The 20,040-nt window shown below is 41.9% G+C and overlaps 1 protein-coding gene across 6 annotated transcripts in view; it reads left to right on the forward strand.

Moving 5' to 3' along the window:
* The window catches only part of PIWIL1 (piwi like RNA-mediated gene silencing 1), a 35,128-nt gene extending 16,838 nt beyond the window's left edge, over positions 1–18,290 (forward strand). For 4 of the 6 annotated variants that reach the window (XM_021923143.2, XM_021923145.2, XM_021923146.2 and 1 more), the window contains exons 12-21: positions 365–479; positions 1,754–1,941; positions 2,330–2,402; positions 6,067–6,267; positions 6,385–6,488; positions 7,989–8,059; positions 8,214–8,367; positions 12,572–12,697; positions 17,129–17,276; positions 17,435–18,290. In XM_021923143.2, the coding sequence (XP_021778835.1) occupies positions 365–479; positions 1,754–1,941; positions 2,330–2,402; positions 6,067–6,267; positions 6,385–6,488; positions 7,989–8,059; positions 8,214–8,367; positions 12,572–12,697; positions 17,129–17,276; positions 17,435–17,551 (1,297 nt within the window). In that variant the 3' untranslated portion in view covers positions 17,552–18,290. Of the gene's footprint in view, positions 1–364; positions 480–1,753; positions 1,942–2,329; positions 2,403–6,066; positions 6,268–6,384; positions 6,489–7,988; positions 8,060–8,213; positions 8,368–9,484; positions 10,767–12,571; positions 12,698–17,128; positions 17,277–17,434 lie in introns of those variants that run through there. The other 2 variants (XM_021923147.2, XM_021923148.2) reach the window with 2 other exon arrangements.
* The last annotated feature ends 1,750 nt before the right edge of the window (positions 18,291–20,040 follow it).

Genomic DNA, 20,040 nt, shown 5'->3' on the forward strand with positions numbered 1-20,040 from the left:
AAATAATGAAGTTAAACTTCGTAGTGCGTAGTCTTTCTAATTCCTCTGTTAGAAAAAGGTAACAACTGAAAAAGGAGATATTTCTGGTCAAATCTTTTTCCTATCTTCGTTATATCAAGGGGTTTCCTTTGATGGGGAGAAAGTCTGGGCATCAGAATTTTAAGTTAAACAATGTCATGAAGAGAAGCCTGAAGGTGGTGAGAGAAGGATGGTCATGCTCCTGTGCTGGCTGGCATTCTCACCAGCGCCTTAACCCTGACAGCGACATTGGAATGTGTTGTAGGCTAGAATGGATATCTGTTTGACTGGGTTTTTTTTGCTGTGTCTCTTTGTTTAGTGGCATGTAAATGTGTTAAATTTACAGAAACGATAATGTTCAAAGGGAGCTTCGAGACTGGGGTTTGAGCTTTGATTCCAACTTATTGTCCTTCTCAGGAAGAATTTTGCAAACAGAAAAGATTCACCAAGGTGGAAAAACAGTAAGACAGTTTTTTGTTTGTTTGTTTGTTTTTGAGACAGAGCCTCGCTCTGTCCCCCAGGCTGGAGTGCAGTGGCGCAATCTCTGCTCACTGCAAGCTCCTAGCAAGGCAGTTTTTAAAGTTGACAATCGAGTGAGACTTGGGTCAGATCACAATAAAGCAAGTGGGAATAACTTAGTTCCATGCCAGAATGATCTTTTCCTCACCTTTCTCTTCTCCCCTTCCACATCCACTCTCTATCAACCCACGTGAGCAGCCCAGGACCTCAGAAATAGGTACACCCCAGGAGGAGAAAACGTGGAAGCCCTAGAGAATGTGGAGCCTGTAGCTTGGTCCTCAAAAATAATCTGTAAGACTTAGCTAAAAAGCGGTTTGATATTTTTTTATTTTTATTTTTTTTCAATAACTTGAGCTAAAGTGTAGAATCCTAACTATCTGCTTGGGTTGATATTTTGACTGCCATGAAAATGATGGAAAATCCCTGATTTGATTGGCCTGGACCATTTGTTTATAGAGATAATGTATTAATTATTATGATACCTTTTATGTTTTGTTTTCAGAAAAGGAGAAGCAAGTATTCTAAAAATATCTTTAGTGTAATTAAAGCACTGTAAAGTGCCAACATTTTTAATTTTTTTTTTTTTTTTTTTTTGTAGAAAATGGTGTCCTTCCTGCCTTTGAAATGTACTGTGAACAGTGATCTCACAATGTAACTTAATATTCTGGTTGCATCGTTTATGCTATCCCCTGCATGAGGCCAGTCAGGGAGGCGGCCAGGACACGCAGAAGACACCGGGCTGCTCCCTGTGATGACCAGCACTCGGGTGCTGTGCCTCGCGTTTATTTCACTGTCTGTCTTGCTGTCAGATGTTTTTGTAGCTTGCTTGTGGCATGTAACACCTCAGTCAAGTTACTTTACTCTCAAAGCCTTATTTTTTAATATTTTCGTTATGAAGAAAAGAGTAGCTATACTTGTAAGATTTTTGAAAAGATTAAGGAGAATGCAACTAAAGCACTTAGGGAAGTACCTGGTCCAAGTAAGCATTTGAGGAGCAGCTGTCAGTATGAGTGTATTTTAAATAAAATTGCCGTCATCCTTTGGATACGTTTTAGACTCTGCCCCTACTGAGGACATTTTCTCTGTCCCTTTAATTCAAGTATGAGAGCAGTACACTAAGTTTCAAAATATGCCGGGGTAGAATTATTGAAGACTTTTTGGCTTGATGATTGAGAACTTGCAATGGAATTTACAGTGTGTCTGAACTCTCTTCTAGTTTGATTACAATCCACAATTTGCAGATTGGTCAAAAGAAACAAGAGGTGCACCATTAATTAGTGTTAAGCCACTAGATAACTGGCTGTTGATCTATACGCGAAGAAATTATGAAGCAGCCAATTCATTGATACAGAATCTGTTTAAAGTTACACCAGCCATGGGCATGCAAATGAAAAAAGCAATAATGTAAGTTAATCAAATCATTTCTGCTCTGAGAATTGCTTAGCAGTCATTTGGAGGGGGTGGGAACTCGAAAGCGATGGAACTGTTAAAAATACAAACAACGTTATTTTAATTGAAAGATTTGATATGACTCCCTGTAATGTAGATAAACAGATATATTTTAATAACTAAGAATGGGTGGGAGAAACAACCAAGTCAGACAGTTTCTCAAAACTGCTCCAACTAATGCTCTTGTTTGTATTAGAAACAGCCCTTTGAATGAATGGCTAGTCTTGGTGTTTGATTTCATATTTTATACAGAAATGTTTCGTGTGTTACATAGGAAAGTGTTTATGCGTGGTCCATTTGTCGTTACTTTGTCTGAATGTTGGATTGTGTACTTTCATTCTAGGATTGAAGTGGATGATAGAACTGAAGCCTACTTAAGAGTCTTACAGCAAAAGGTCACAACAGACACCCAGATAGTAAGTAGCTAATTGACATATAGGCAGTTTTCAGTGAAAGAGCTTTTTCAGAGGGGGCATTTGTACATCTTGGAACTTGGGGTTCTTTTTTCAAATGTTATTAGGTTCTCAAACTAGGCGCAAAATGTGTTTTGTAACCATAAAGTAGCTAAGCTAATGAATGCTAGCTTTAGTTGTGTACCTGGGAGCTTGGTTTACACATTGCAAAAGGTGAGGAAGGAGTGGAGAAAAACAAAGCCAGCTTTAATTTATTCAGACTCAAAGGCTTTACTTAGTCTAGAAAATTTGGAAAGTACAGGAAAGCACAAAAGTCAAAATCAGCTGTTGTTCAGCACACATAGACGTATGGTTGTGTAATTACATGGAAGCTCCCCAGACAGCCTAGTGCCAGGTATGGGAAGAGCAGGGTCACAGAGAGCAGGGAGCCCTGAGTGACACTCAGCAGCTTGTCAGCTTCCACGGGCATCCACGTCACCCCGAGGGGTCAGGATACAGATTGAACCACTCTCCCAAGCTCTTTCCCCTGTTATCTGCAAACATGTTGTTGTGTGTGCGCTTGAGCCACCCATCCAGGTGAGTGAGTGATGACTCAGGAGGGGAGGACTGAGTCCCGAAGAGCCCATATGCCGGTTTGCCAGAGTCTCGCTGCCTAGCGTGGGCGTGGGGAAGGTGCAGAGGGTTAGGAATTGGAGATGGGGACATTAGCTGATGGCAGCCACTGAATGACGGGTGGTTTTCATTGGTGATCTAAAGTTGTGGGGACGTGCAGCAAGTGTGTGCTGTGGTTTCGTTTTTGTTGTAATCTGTAGCACAGTTATTAAGAGGGTAAACTCTGAAATCAAACCCCTGGGTTCACATCTCGGCTCAGCTGTTTGCCTGCTCTTCTTGAAGTGCTTCTGGCTTTATTGCCTTTTCTGAACAAACTGGGTGGTAGTAATAATAGTAGTGAACCCTCATAGTGCTTCTGAAGTTTAATGGCATTGTCATGCCTGGCCCCTCCCGAGTAGCCGAGGACGTGTTAATCACTGTTGCTGCTGCTGCTTCCAGTCAGCTCCTGAAACTCAGTGAGTCTGAGGTAACTCTTCGTTTTTCCCAATCCCAGTAAGCTTTTTGAATTATTCAAGGGAAAATTATCCCCCTTTTCTCAAACTAGTTTTTTAGCCTGTCAGGTATGTCTTGACTTCACTGTTTGTCCAGCTTTCTATAAATCGTTGGTTAGAAACTGTCTGTCACTCTGGCACACTGCTTTCTAGTGCAAGGCCATCTGCCTCGATCATGTCGTGTCCCCAGTGCTGAGAACGGGGCCTTCTGTGTTCCAGGCGCCAACATGTTGCACGACGACAGCCTGGCCCTGTTCACCATGGCAGTGCTTTAGACGCGGTCAGGCTGCCATGCTGCTCATCCTTTCTCAGACACACACCCCTGCACACACTGCTGACACGCTTTTCTCAAACTTGCCGTTGTGTTTCCTAGCAGAGTTTTCAACTTTAAAGTTTTCTAACTTACATTTCTTCTCTAACACTCCTCCCCACCCTGAAATTCTATCAGATTGATGTGGTTATTGTTTTTAGTTTGCATCTAGAATGTAGCCTTTATAAACATGAGATGCAGTGTCATAGTTTTCTTTTTAAGTCCACACACCCAGCTTAATGTAGCAAAATAGAGTCAGACTCAGTGTCAGGGAACTCCGGAGTTGTCCAAATCTTAATCATATTTGGTCTAGAATCTCCTTTCCATTCAGTCTTTGTCCAAGAACTTGGAATTGTGGCCTCAAGACTTCCTGGTCCCTAGTGAAAGAGAAAGAGTAGGGCTTAGACATTGACTTTGCAGAAGTGCAAGCACAGCCGGGCCAAAGGCCATGACCCCGGCAGCGGGTTCTTCGCACTCTCCACCCCCATGCCCTGTTCCCATAACCGTTCCCTGCTCTGCTCTTGCTGCCATGAGCCCCTGGGTGTGGGGGAAGGTGTCTTACAAGTAGTCCTTTTATTGAGGTTCTCTCATCTTGTCCAGGTTGAATATTCCATCTGTTTTGGTGGGGCCCTTCCTGATAAAATCTCCAAGTCAAGTACTTCACTTCTCCTTATTTTTAGCAGAGTTGGTTGATGATTGTTAGAAAACTGACACACAAAGGTAATAGTAGCCTGGGACTGTAGTGGGTGAGACGTAGAAGTTCAGTACCTTCCTGTTGCTTTTTATATCTGTAGCATAAAATTGCCACAGATCTGCTGAGGGAACATGGAACTTGCAAAAGATAGAACGACACTATGAGATTAAAATTTAAGTGGTAAGGAAAATTATGATAGGTTATACTATTATGTGATTATGATTGTAAAGTAGGAAGGGAAAAATGACATGCATGTGAATAATCAGTTCAACGATTTCACTGATTATTTTTATTAGACATTTATATCCTTGGCTATTTTTTAAAACAAATGGAAAGTACATTTCTAGTTGACGGGAAACATTCTGAAGACAGCAGCACGTTGTGGGGCAGTGAGTGCCAGGGCGAGTTTCTTCTGCCCCGTTGAGTTTTCGTACAGCCACATGGCAATGAGCTGGCAAAGACAGATTTCATGGTAAACAATACATCTGTGTTGCTGTAAGCCTAAGAAATGAATTGGCTTCCTCTCATGTGTTTATTATTTTAGCCCTCCGTCTCACACTTTAAATCCCACAAGCAGATATCTATTATGTTATCTGGGTAACGGAAACACCCAAGGTGGGAAAATTATTTTGCTGGGCACTATAGAAAGGGAAGAGAAGAATCTGGGAACATAAATTGGAGAACATGACAGTGAGTTAAAAGCTGGATTCAGGCCAGGCGTGGTGGTTCATGCCTGTAATCCCAGCACTTTGGGAGGCCGAGGCAGGCAGATCACAAGCCAGGAGATTGAGAACATCTTGGCCAACATGGTGAAACCCCATCTCTACTAAAAATACAAAAATTAGCCAGGCGTGGTAGTGTGCACCTGTAGTCCCAGCTACTCGGGAGGCTGAGGCAGGAGAATCAGTGGAACCCAGGAGGCAGAGGTTACAGTGAGCCGAGATTGCGCCACTGCACTCCAGCCTGGGCAACAAGAGCAAAACTCCGTCTCAAAAACAAAACAAAACACTCCAGAAAGTTAAACTTGGATGCCCAGAATTGGGACAGGGGTACATTTAGATCAGGCGCTCTGTTTTGTCCCCAAAATTGTCCATGGACCTCCTGTGAAAGTTCATAGTTTGATCAGATTCTCAATCCAGAGCTTTAAATCTTACAAGTTATGATCTTAGGTGAATCATGAGTAAATTAAGACTGTAAAAAATCTTTGATTTGTCTACCTGTCACTTATCACTAACTTATATTACCCTGTTTTCTGTCTCTAAATTTTTCCACACTGGTTACATAGAGCATATTTAAGTTCTCAAGTTTAAACAGTATTCAGTTTTGACTCGTAGTTTGCTTAACATGATTTATTTGCTTCACACGCATTTATTTAGTTGAACATGATGAGCAGTATTTGTTAATGTCCTACTGATTAGCTGTGTGGCTGAAGTAAACAGTAAAATAAATGGTCATGTTCTTGACCTTGATACTCCACAGGTGAGTTTAGTTTCCTGTCCTCTCCCTTACTCTTAATCATCTGTCTCCTGATTCTTTGTAACGAGGACGCTTTGTTTTTAGGTTGTCTGTCTGTTGTCAAGTAATCGGAAGGACAAATATGATGCTATTAAAAAATACCTGTGTACAGATTGCCCTACCCCAAGTCAGTGTGTGGTGGCCCGAACCTTAGGCAAACAGCAAACTGTCATGGCCATTGCTACAAAGATTGCCCTGCAGATGAATTGCAAGATGGGAGGAGAGCTTTGGAGGGTGGACATCCCCGTGAGTTTGATTTAATTGGTAGATGCAGTTTTAAAATTGGTATTTAAGAAAGTGGATTGACTTTTTAAATGTTGCTAGTACTCTGCTGTATCTAAAATTACCACATTTGTATTCAAGCTGAAGCTAGCGATGATCGTTGGCATTGATTGTTACCACGACACCACAGCTGGACGGAGGTCAATTGCAGGGTTTGTTGCCAGCATCAATGAAGGGATGACCCGGTGAGTGAGACTGGGCTACTGTGGGTAGCAGTGAGGACACAGAGCAGGGTCTGCAGGTTCAGGAGCAGTGTTCATTCTTCGTTGTTAGCCTTCTAGTTTCTCAATTAGACATGGCAACACATTTAGCAAAGAAAGATAATGACCTACTCTAGCTCTTGAATGACTTTCATCCTATATTAGTCAAACTGCATTTCAGATTTTTTCTTTGTCGTATGTATTGGCAAGTACATCTTGTTAAATGTGACTCTCTCTAAAAATGTATTTGTTTAGGCCGGGTGTCTTGGCTCACGCCTGTAATCCCAGCACTTTGGGAGGCTGAGGCGGGCAGATCACTTGAGGTTGGGAGTTTAAGATCAGCCTGACCAACATGGAGAAACCTCATCTCTACTAAAAATACAAAAAAAATTAGCCGGGCATGGTGTATGCCTGTAATCCCTGCTACTCAGGAAGCTGAGGCAGGAGAATCGCTTGAACTCAGGAGGCGGAGATTGTGGTGAGCCAAGATCGTGCTACTGCATTCCAGCCTGGGCAATAAGAGTGAAACTCTGTCTCAAAAATAAATAAATAAATAAATAAATAAATAAAAATAAAATGTGTTTGTTTAATAATATTTACTGGCCACTGAAATGTAGTTTCACTTTTTCATGTAGAAAAACCACTTCGGTTTACCCAGTCACTTGTATTTCAACATAACATTATTTTTCAGTGCTTTTCTTGGAACTAAGGGAATTGCCAAGAATAGTAATATATGAAAATTGAAGGCACATTAGTAGTTGACATAAGTAATGGATATGTTTCAAGGTCTTTTATCATTTTTAACTTTTAGTTTCAGGGGTACGTGTGCAGGTTTGTTACATAGCTAAACTCATGTCATGGGGTTTGTTGTTCAGGTTATTTCATCACTCAGGTACTAAGCCGAGTACCCAGTAGTTATTTTTTTCTGCTCCTCTCCCTCCTCCCACCTTCCACCCTCAAGTAGGCCCTGGTGTCTGTTGTCCTCTTTGTGCCCGTGAGTTCTCATCATTTAGCCCCCACTTACAAGTGAAAACCCGTGGTATTTGGTTTTCTGTTCCTGCATTAGTTTGCTAGAGGTGATGGATGGAGCTGAAGGTCTTTTATCTTTTAGAAGAGTGAAACTTACAATGAATGGTTTCTCAAGAGCATAGCCATGAGTGTGCTTCTGTGTGTATTTAGGTGTAGTAAACCTGGACAGCACCTCTGGGTATTTAAATTTAACTAAATCCTATTTTCTCCCCAGCAGCTGGAATCATGGTAGTGATTTGTAATGAAAACAGACACAGTTTGTGATGCTGATACGGGATCTCCTGTATCCTGCTCCCTCTGTATAAGGTTTTATAAAGTATTTGGAGATGGTAGCAGATGTCTTCAAGGCAGTTACAATGACAGATTGTTAAGAGTGAAATAAATATAGAATAATTCAGAAAGGAAAAATTGATAGACAATTGCATTCTCATTCTGGTTGTGTTTTTCTCTGAATAGCTGGTTCTCACGCTGCATATTTCAGGATAGAGGACAAGAGCTGGTAGATGGGCTCAAAGTCTGCCTGCAAGGTTAGTCTCCTGTGGGGTTGCCTTTCTGCTGTCTAAACTGGGGTCTTCCAGAAATTACCCTCAACTGTGTTACTGATATGCCCAGAATTGGGGAAGAACAGACTAGTTGTGTTGTAGGCATGAATTGATGTAAAACTTCTCTGGCCTGTTTCAGCGGCTCTGAGGGCTTGGAATAGCTGCAATGAGTACATGCCCAGCCGGATCATCGTGTACCGTGATGGCGTAGGAGACGGCCAGCTTAAAACACTGGTGAACTACGAAGTGCCACAGTTTCTGGATTGTCTAAAATCCATTGGTAGAGGTTACAAGTAAGCATGCGAATTGTAAAGCATTTTCTAAAACTGCACATCTTTGAAATTAGCATCACAAGATGAAAGGGTAAGGGAGAAGCTAACTTGATAGGGACAGTAGGGCCTTTGAGGTAATGGGAAGGGCAGAGGGAAATCTATTGGAAATTTTTCACGAGAAGGCTGTGTTGAGGGGTAGTATAGAGGGTCATTCCTTCACAGGGTAGCACGGTAAGACACCATTACCAATCATCAATCGGCCTTCTTACCTAAGACCTTGGAGCGCAGGTATCTGGTAATTCTGTACATCCAAAGGTATCCACAGGATTCACTATTGAAATCAGCGTTCATGACAGTCTTAACTTACTGAATACTTGTTTCATTTCCTTGTGGACTTGACTAGTGTTTGATCAGTAAGGTGATTGGTGAGCATCTAGTCTCATGGGGCAGGGGGTGGTTCTCCTTTCTCCTTTTTTTTTTTTTTTTTTGAGACAGAGTCTCACTCTGTTGCCCAGGCTGGAGTGAAGTGGCACGATCTCAGCTCACTGCAACCTCCGCCTCCCAGGTTCAAGCGATTCTCCGGCCCCAGCCTCCTGAGTAGCTGGGATTACAGGTGTGCACCACCACACCTGGCTAATTTTTATATTTTTCATAGAGATAGGGTTTCACCATGTTTGCCAGGCTGGTCTTGAACTCCCACCCTCAGGTTATCCACCACCTCGGCCTCCCAAAGTGTTAGGATGACAGGCGTAAGCCACAACTCCCGGCCTCTGCTTTCTCCCTGTAAGCGATGTGGATGGCCGAGGATAGTATCCAGATCTGCACTTGTTTTCCTGTGAAACCCATATTGGTTTTTGTCTTCCTCTGCTCGCCTACAACCATTTCCATCAGTGCCATTATGAGTCAATAAAATGTGTACCATTGCAGGATAGCCGTTTTAATAAGTTACATTAACTAGTCCTCTTTCTCTTTATCAGATCTGTGAGTGATTTGAAATCAGGGACGGTTGTATTAAGGGCTAAGTGCATAGTAGAGTACAGATTTAAAGATTGAACTTCTCAGGATATTTGGAAGATCTTGAATCCTGTTTTGTGTGCTTGCACATACGTTTTACACACCCATTATTCTTGTATTTCAGCACTTTGTATCATTATAGAAAGGAGGGATTCAGAAAGCCACTGGCCACATCGGGGGCTTGATTTTACGTGGTACGTAGGAAAAGGACAAGCACCAAGAGCTCATTCCTGGTTTCTACTGAGGGCCTTCTGAGTCATCTTTAGCCAATGCTAAAAGGCCCCACACAATGAGTGTTTATCCCAGACGCTTCTTAAAATGAGATGTGATGCCATGAAGGTCTCAGAGAAAGTCAGGAGTGTTTTTATCTTTTTTGAAATAGTTGTGTTTCATATTAAAAGACTACGCATTTTTAAAATATTTTTCAAATGACAGTTAATGTTCTTTCCTATTCCCTTAAGACTCTTAATGCTTGTATTTTGTCAAATAATGATACTTTTTGTTTTCAGGCTTTCTAAGCCTTATTTTATACTGTTCTCTGACTTGACCTTTCTGTCTGTGTGGGGAGGTATGGTGTGGTGTGTGTCACAGGGAGTAAAGAAGGATCTAACTTGGACTGCTTCTTTCCTACTCTTTTTTTCCTGTGATTTACTACTTGAACACACAGTGTTTTCTAGTCTTCATTATCATTTCCTCATACCCAAAGTGAAGATTGTCAAGAAATGATGAATAGAGGTCATTGTGCAAGTTCGTCACATTCCCTTGAGCTGAATTGTTGGGCTACTAGGAGTACATACTCTTGGCCTTGCTGGGTCATCTCTGTTTCTTAGGGTCCTTTGGGTTTGATTCCCAGAAGGACTGGCAGAAACGGCTCTTGAAGAGGAGGTTGCCACCCTAGTGAATGAGTACCTGTGAACAGTCGTCCCGAGTGTGCAGAGTAGAGCCTGGTGCAGCTGCTGGGTGCACCTGCCCAGCTCCGTCAGCAGGTGGGAACACAGTGTTGCAGGGAAGAAGAACCTGAGCCGACTGCTTGGGCTGACTCTTAGCACACTATTGCGTGAAGTAGATGGCACACTGTGAACTGTGCTGGTAATTGGTGGCAGTAGAGATCAGTGGTAAAGAGCAATATGTCTTAAAATCAGAGTTCGGTTAATCCCAGCTTTACTTTCATTTGTAGAAGAGGGGAACAGTTAAGTGAGGCATTGAAAGGAGTAAATGAAAATATACGTAATGCACTTCACACAGTATCCAGTAAGTATTCGATACATGGCAGACAGTTCTCTTCGGAAAAGCCTTCAAGTTGTATGTAAAGGTAGAATATCTGAGAATTATTCTTCACTTTTAAAAAATGCAAAGTTTGGACTTAAATGTTTGTATAATAGTTATCATTGGCCGGGCGTGGTGGCTCATGCCTGTAATCCCAGCACTTTGGGAGGCCGAGGCGGGTGGATCACAAGGTCAGGAGATGGAGACCATCCTGGCTAACACGGTGAAACCCCGTCTCCACTAAAAATGCAAAAAATTAGCTGGGCGCGGTGGCGGGTGCCTGTAGTCCCAGCTACTCAGGAGGCTGAGGCAGGAGAATGGCGTGAACCCGGGAGGCGGAGTTTTCATTAGAACCACAATGTTTGCTTTTAAATTGAAATGTTGCTTTTAAGCTTTTATAGAGATGCATCACAGGGTAGCTGATTTAGAATGTTTGATACAAGAACAAATTAGAAAGTCACGCCAGCATATTTGTGACCTGCTTTTCTGTTACTATATTTGCTAAATTGTTTCTTGTGATGTTACAGGATTAATATTATCCACCTTATGTCCTTCTGTTCCCAAGACTGATACTTGTTTTGGATGCTATCATGAAGTCCTAGATAGTAATCACTTTCTAACAAGGCCCTATGCTGAACTTAATCTCTGTAAGTGGCAGAGGCATTTGAAACAGAAGGCTGTACATTTTTTCAACACGTTCATTGCGGTTTTGTTATATTCAGAGCTATTACAGCGGGCAGTCGCTGGGCAGCAGTAGTCTACATAGGCAGAGAGGGACATTTCTGAAGATGTCCTCTGCTTACTCAAGTACTCTCGCTGAGTTTCTTGCCCTGTTTAAGTATCAGTGAAAAACATCAGCAAAATTGCTGAGTCAAACATTACTTAGGTCCATACTGTATAAAACCCTCTGCTTCCCAGTGCTGGAAATCAAGTGTATCTGCCCTCTTAAGGAACTAACGTGGTAATTGGAGATGGAGGTGCTAATAATTATATTTATCTAGTGCTTACTACCTGGCAGCGCTGTTCTAATTACTACCTGTTCTAATTCGTGGATTAACTATGTGGATTATGTGTGTACAAGTGTGGCTGCTTCAGAAGGATTTGAAGTGAGCCTGGAGGAGCGGGTGGAAAAGGATGTGAAAGGTACTCGAGCAGACCACACAGTGCAGGGCTGCTCTCAGCAGGGTCAGAGGGCATGGCAGAAGGGCCAGGGATCTGCCAGCGAGGACAGCTGAGCGTGCACAGATGTGTCCAGGCCGAGAAGCCTGATGAACCGTGACACAGGAGAGCCGCCTGAAGAACCCAGGTGGGGACAGATGGCTGAAAAGGGCATCCTCTAGTATGGATGCGTCTGACATGTGGTAGGCCAAGGAGTATGGGGCTGTCCTAGGGTCTGCACAAAATGTCATTTGAGACTCCAGTGAAACACTAATATGAAATGAAGCAGCTACTCCTGAAAAAGGTATATGAATATGTAGTATGTATGTGTGAGAGTGTGTGTGTGTGTGTCCCCTGATATATTGTGAACCAGTAATTTTGAAAAGCACTACTTAAATCCACTTACCTAGCAAAGATTCTAGAGTTAGTATTATATTTTCTACATGGTAGAAAACGCCCACTGAAGACTGTTATAAACTGAATTTTGAAGACATGGAGGGTTTAACATTTTGGTGTGATAGGTATGTAACGTGTTTGGTCTGTGGATAAACCATCTACATGACCGCGTGTCACCGGACACAGGTGCCGTTTGGTTTCCCTCCCACCATTTATCCCTGGTCTTTACTCCTGTCAAGAGTAAAATCCTGATCCTTCTCCACAACCTGGACAGGTGATACGCCCCAGGAGGGCTGTGTTCCTGTTTACATGGAGCATGTGAACACCTGAATGATGAGTGCCCTGAAAATATGACTGGCTAAATGTAGTTACATTCGTCATCACTTTTAAGCCCTAGACTAACGGTAATTGTGGTGAAGAAAAGAGTGAACGCCAGGTTTTTCGCTCAGTCTGGAGGAAGACTTCAGAATCCACTGCCTGGAACCGTCATTGACGTAGAGGTCACCAGACCGGAATGGTAAGTCCGTGCGATGAGCTGAGGTCACCAGACCGGAATGGTAAGTCCGTGCGATGAGCTGAGGTCACCAGACCGGAATGGTAAGTCCGTGCGATGAGCTGAGGTCACCAGACCGGAGTGGTAAGTCCGTGCGATGAGCTGAGGTGCCAGACCCGGAGTGAAGAATCCCGTCGCGATGAGCTGGAGTCTGGAGCGAATGGTAAGTCCGTGCGATGAGCTGAAGCTTGTCTTCTCCTGGGCGGTGGTTTCTTTCGCATGGCCCCTATGCTTTACCAGTTTTAATACAGTTTACTTTGGTCTTATATTTTTTATAAACATTAATTTTTTCAACTAATTTGGTCAAACATAATTAAGAAAGCCCGTGGTTTCCTAGCGTCTGATCAGAGGTTTCCAAGTACAGTTTTTTGTTGGGGGAAGAGGATTATTTTCTGTGGTATTTACTACATATATGGAGATTAAGAATTGCTTCTGTAGATTGCTTTTGTATTTTTTAAATACATAACCTATCCACAGACTGTTTTCTAGTAAAAAATGTTTAGATTTGTAATACACTTAGTTTTCTAAAGGTCAAGAACTTTTATCTGAGACAGAGGTGCTTATGAGAAAAGTGGCTGCTGAGCCGAGCTGCTGTGTGCAGCCAGGAGCCGCACTCACTGACCATGAGAAAAGCAGAGTGCCAGCCGGAGCGTCCAGCGGGCACTGGCGGGCACCGGGAAATGGCCTTAGTAGCACAGGAGGAGGATTCAGTGGTAAAGTCAGGAAACTTGGCCCTCTTTTTTTGGGACAGAGTCACTGTGTTCCCCAGGTTGGAGTGCAGTAGCACAGTCTCAGCTCACTGCAACCTCTACCTGCTGGGTTCAAGGAATTCTCGTGCCTTAGTCTCCTGAATAGCCGGGATTACAGGCATGCACCACCATGCCAAACTAATTTTTGTATTTTTAGTAGAGACGAGGTTTCACCATGATGGCTAGGCTGGTCTCAAACTCCTGGCCTCAAGTGATCCACTGGCCTCAGCCTCCTAAAGTGCTGGGATTACAGGCATGAGCCACCGTGCCCAGCCAAAACTTGTTCCATTTTTAGTGAGTTCCTCAAAAACCCTTTTGTGGGAGGTGGTGTCAATGTGGTGAGCACGTTCGTGATGGCAAACCCATCAGTCATTCTAAGTTAACTCTCTCCCCAGGAGAGCGAACCGTTGGGAGGGCTTCTGTTTTCACACGTAGGTGCTTTGGAACCTTTGTGAGGAAGGCGACTTTAACAGAATAGAGTCTCGGCCTGTATGCAAAGTTGACATGGGGAACACTTTTCCTGTGTGAACCTTGGGTGAATGAGGCAAAACTATAGTGACTTTAGGTGGAAAAGGATAACAGCATACAGAGTTTAGTCTTATCTAGTCTGCTGTGTTATCTGACAGTGGAGAGAAATTTTTATTGTGAAATACGTTATCTTAGATTTCTGTCTTTTTCTCAGACAGATGTTACGGCATTGGCTCAGAAGGATCCTAACCTATTGGGAAACAATTGGCTAGAAAGACAAAACAAGGCTAAGATATTAACATAGCAAATTCATTTCTGCAGGATTCTCTTTCACCATTCAAAACGACCCCCGATGCTTTCCAACATTACTACTACTCTGAATACCAAAGCGCAGATGTGACATTGGCCTGAAGATAGTAACTACCTTAAACAAATTGGGCAAAATTCCAGTTGAATAATGAAGTATAAAAAAAGTCATGAGTTTTCACTAGATATTATTAAAATGTAGCAACTACTGATGCCATTCGGACACCTGGAGAAGCCCACTCTTTGTTTTGTTTTTAGTTTTATTTTAAGTTCCGAGACACACGTGCAGGACATACAGGTTTGTTACTTAGGTAAACGTGTGCCATGGTGGTTTACTGCACTTACCAACCCATCACCTGGGTGTTAAGCCCCACATGCTTTAGCTATTTATCCTGATGCTCTTCCTCCCCCTTGTCCCCCAGCAGGCCCCAGTGTGTGTTATTGCCGTCCATGCTCATGTGTTCTCATTGTTCAACTTCCACTTATAAGTGAGAACATGCGGTGTTAGGTTTTCTGTTCCCACGTCAGTTTGCTGAGGATAACGGCTTCCAGCATCATCCATGTCCCTGCAAAGAGCATGATCTGTTCCTTTGTATGGCTACATAGTATTCCATGGTGTATATATACCACATTTTCTTCATCCGGTCTCTCATTAATGGTCATTTGAGTTGATTCCATGTCTTTGCTATTGTGAATAGTGCTGTATGAACATACATGTGCATGCATCTTTATAATAGAATTATTTATATTTCTTTGGGTATATACCCAGCGATGGAATTGCTGGGTCAAATGGTATTTCTGGTTCTAGATCTTTGAGGAATTGCCACACTGTCTTCCACAATGGTTGAACTAATTTACATTCCCACCAACAGTGTAAAAGCATTCCTATTTCTCCTCTGCCTTGCCATCTGTTTTTTCTTGACTTTTTAATAATCATCATTCTGACTGGTGTGAGATGATATCTTATTGTGGTTTTGATTTGCATTTCTCTAATAATCAGTGATGTTGAGCTTTTTTGTGTATATTTCTTGGACACATAAATTTCTTCTTTTGAGAAGTGTCTGTTCTTGCCCTTTGCCCACTTTGTAATGTTTCTTCTTTTTCTTGTAAATTTGCTTAAGTTCCTTGTAGATTCTAGATATTAGACTTTCGTCAGATGGGTAGATTGCGAAAATTTTCTCCCATTCTGTCGGTTGTCTGTTCACTCTGATGATAGTTTCTTTTGCCGTGCAGACACTCTTTAATTAGGTCCCATTTGTCTATTTTTGCTTTTGTCGCTGCTGAGAAGCCCTCTCTTAATGAGCACCAAAGTCATCTCTAATCACCAGCACTGCAAATGGTTTGTGCCTAAGCCGGGAAGCCAGGCTTGGAGTCCAGCCCTGGCATGATTTCTCTGTTCTTTCTGAACAAGTCGTTTAACATTTCTTAACTCCTCATTCTTTGAAAAAGTAGCTGTGCAGTCTGTTGTAGATCAGTTCTGCTTTCCTGATTTCACTAGTTTCGATGCGCATAATAAATTGCAGGGTTAATTTCCTTAAATCTTTATTGGGTCAAATTACAATATCTCTGGATTGATATTTTATTGGTACCAAGAAAATGAAAAAAAAATCTAATGTGTATTCCTTCATCTTTGTACTACAGGCGGCTCTCTATATCTGTAGGTCCTGCAACCATGGATTCAAAATTATTTGGAAAAAAGTCTGTACTGAGCATGTACAGACTTTTTCTTGTCGTTATTCCTTCAACAATACAGTAAAACAACTATTTACATAGCATTTGCATTGTATTAGGAATTATAATCTAAAGATGATACTTTCAAGTATATGGGAGGTTATAGAAAGACAACATCGTTTTATGTTAGGGACCTGGGCATCCGAGGATTTGGGTATCCTCAGGAGGTCCTGGAACCAATTCCCAAAGGATGGCTATGCTTGGTTTTTGTTCTTCCATTTGGTCCTGTACTAGTTTATATTCTTTCATGTTCCCTTCCTCTTGAAGATTTGCATTAAATTCCTGGGAATTAAAATGAATTATATATATATATATATATATATATATATATATATATATATATTTTTTTTTTTTTTTTTTTTTTTTTTTTTTTGAGACGGAGTCTCGCTCTGTCACCCAGGCTGGAGTGCAGTGGCCGGATCTCAGCTCACTGCAAGCTCCGCCTCCTGGGTTCACGCCATTCTCCGGCCTCAGCCTCCCGAGTAGCTGGGACTACAGGTGCCCGCCACCTCGCCCGGCTAGTTTTTTTTTGTATTTAATAGAGACGGGGTTTCACCGTGTTTGCCAGGATGGTCTCGATCTCCTGACCTCGTGATCCGCCCATCTCGGCCTCCCAAAGTGCTGGGATTACAGGCTTGAGCCACCGCGCCCGGCCTATGAATTATATTTTTGTTCAATAACAATGGGAACAGCAAGAGGGGACAAGGTTCCGTGGTAAAAGCATGTTTGGGGAGTAACAGTCCCTGAAGCTCGACTGACTCACTGCCCCACAGGTTGTGCTTCCGGAGTCTGAAGGCTCAGTCACATGGTTTGGGGGTGGGAGTGGAAAACAGGAACTAGCCAAGTATGCCATAGTTATTACCACCCATATGAAAAGCTTGGTTCTGCTGGGAGGCATCATGACAGATACTTAAAATCAAAATCATAATCTTTACGATAAACATCATTCACACATAAACAGTCCCAAATGGTTCATGAATAACACGCGCCTGGACTTCAAGGAAACATGTTAGAGCGTGAGAAGAGATGAGGTTACTGTGGTAACTTACACTGAAGAGGAGTACAGAGCCTTTCACTGTCAGAAACTGGAATCATCCTAGTTTCAGTTTTCAGTCCATCCATGTGTTTTCTGTAATTCCAGGTATGATTTTTTTATCGTAAGCCAGGCTGTGAGAAGTGGCAGTGTTTCTCCCACACATTACAACGTCATCTATGACAACAGCGGCCTGAAGCCGGACCACATACAGCGGTTGACTTACAAGCTGTGTCACATCTATTATAACTGGCCAGTAAGTGTTTCTACTTGTTGATGTTTAGCGAATAAAGGAGATTCACTTTTCAAAATGAAATAGCTGTGGTTTAAAAGACTTTTAGGGTTAATACTGAGATTTGCAATTGAAAGAGGCGAAATCTAGAGTAATAGAACCTTTTTTTCCTTCCACTAAAGGGTGTCATTCGTGTTCCTGCTCCTTGCCAGTACGCCCACAAGCTGGCTTTTCTTGTTGGCCAGAGTATTCACAGAGAGCCAAATCTGTCACTGTCAAACCGCCTTTACTACCTCTAACCTGCAGAAGAAGATGCAGCTGCTTTTTCTTTTCGAAATGATAACTTTGGGATTCTTTTAAGCTTTTATTTCCTTTTTTTTAACTGTTGTCTTTCTGGATGAAACTTGGGAAGGGAATTAGGAGATCTTGCATTTTATTTCTAGCGTTGCTATTCACTGGCTTCCTTATTTTATAGGTAAAAATTAAGATTTTATATTTTATATTCTTGTTTGTTTCTCATGTTTTGTGAGGTTTTTTGTTTATTTTGAAGAAATGTGGATAAGATACTTTGTAATATAAACAGACTCTCTGAGAGTATTTGAAATGTGTTTGGAGATTTACTTAAAAGTACTTTCAGGAGTGAGCTAGTCCTACTTGTAAACCTATATTAACTTTATTTTTGAAATACCTATTTTGAATTTAAAGGAGATAAGAGGCATAAAGTAGGATGTTCACTACAGTCATAGGTAGGGTTTCATCTCGTATCTTAAAAGATAAAAGGTACTATTACATAACCTATACACAAGATATAGGAGAAAATATGCTTAATTTTTATTTGGCAGGGGGCTAGGTTGTATGGGATTAAAAAAAAGATTGAGAATTTTTAAATTGTCCAAAGAAACATTTTAAGACTCTTTAACAAAAAAGGCCAGTAGTAAATCTCTATATTAGCATTACTATTTATTTTGTTTTGGAACTGGGACATGATTCTATTTGTTATAAAATAAAATTGATGTGATTGTCACCTTATTTGAATAACTGTAATTCTTGTTTTACTGAAAGTATGTGCATTTTCTTTTCATTTATTTTTAAAAGTGCATACAGTTCCATTCGTAAAAGCTCAGTTAACCTGACCAGCATGGTGAAACCCCATCTCTACTAAAAATACAAAATTAGCTGGATGTGGTGCCAGGAGGCTGAGGCAGGAGAATCTTGAGCCTGAGAGGCGGAGGTTGCAGTGAGCCGAGATCACGCCACCGCACTCCAGCCTGGGCAACAGAGTGAGACTGTGTCTCAAAAAAAAAGCTCAATTAGTGTCTCTTAGGAACTTTAATGTCAGAGTAAAATTCTTTAAGGAAATGCTGCCACCTCCAATATTTGTAGAGTAAGAATGGGTATCCACAGCTTACAAGGAAGTACAGACTCAGAAGTCTGTGGTGTTGTAAAGTTGGTAATTGTAGTTTTTTATGTCTACATATTTATAGGAATTCTCAGGAACTTTTGCAAAGAGGCTTAAAATGAACAAATTATTGTAAATCCTGGGAACGCTCTAAACATTGCTTACAGATGTGGTGCACGTAAGCTTTATTGACGATACGCGAGTCCCTGGAACTGTAATTTCAACAAATGCAGATCACTCAAGTTGTCTTACCTTTGTGGCACACGGTCTCATTCTGGATTTAGCCTCATTAACATATTATGAATGAAAACCATTTTATTTTCCTTTTAGTTCCTAGCGCTCTTAACTGTTGTTAACATTGTTCTGGGCAAGTAGCCCAGGTTCTTTAACCTGTTCGATTTCTAAGCATGAGAAGAAAAGAAACACGGGAGAGTGTGACCTTTCAACAGAATGCCAAAGACAAACATTTCAATGATAAAAGTTGCTTAAGGTTGTCCTAGCATTAAGGAACATAAGGAAGTCTAATTATATGACTGGAAAATATTAATTTGAGGTGTTAATTTTTATTTATGTATTTTTGTGGCTGGTCAGTTACTTAAGTCTTAAAAGCTCATTCTTAGCAGGTCTTAAGCTCTGCCTTAAAGTTAAAAGAATTTAATGTCTTGAGAACCATGAAAAAATTGGTAAATGTGATAATTCTGGAAAAGTTGCCGTTGTCCAAAGACGCCCATTATATCAAGGAAGACTTAGTTGAAAGGAACAGAAAACTGGCTGAAGTTATTTTAAGCCAAAAAAGGGGTATTGCTTGACTTTCTCATCATCCTAGGTAACGCTTCCCCAATTTGATCATCTGTTAGACATCACCTGGTTTGCTTTGTAATAACACAGACTGGGTTCCAAACCATACCTAGGAATCAGAACCCTCAGGGGAGAGGCCAGCTGAACAATCTATTAAACGAGTCCCAGGCGATTGGCCCGGCACTCTTGGCAAATGCTGGTTGAAAGGGGTCTCCTTAAGCTCTGTCTTGGCTATGCCTCTGCTGTGGTTTTCATCAGACAGACCTCTTGCATGAGGTGACAGAGTCTAGGTTGATGTCTGAGCCACAGCGAGGACACAGAGCACTGTCGGAATTCGTTGCCGCACTCACAAAGAAGAAAGCAGAGACTCCATGAAATCCCGATTTCTTCTTTCAAACGGGATGTGCGTATCTGAGTGGGACGTCTAAAAGCTGTAGTGTTAAACACGCTGACCTCAGGCTCTCCCTTCCCCAAGCTTCGTCTGACCAGTCCACCTGGCGGTTCCTGAGGGAACCCCAGGGATTTGGTGGGTGGTTCCCCAAAAGTGCATGCCTGTAGGAAATCTGTCCACTCTTTTCTGGGTATACAGGA

This window comes from Papio anubis, chromosome 9 (genome assembly GCF_008728515.1).
Source record: "Papio anubis isolate 15944 chromosome 9, Panubis1.0, whole genome shotgun sequence".
In the NCBI taxonomy this organism is placed as follows: Eukaryota; Metazoa; Chordata; class Mammalia; order Primates; family Cercopithecidae; genus Papio; species Papio anubis.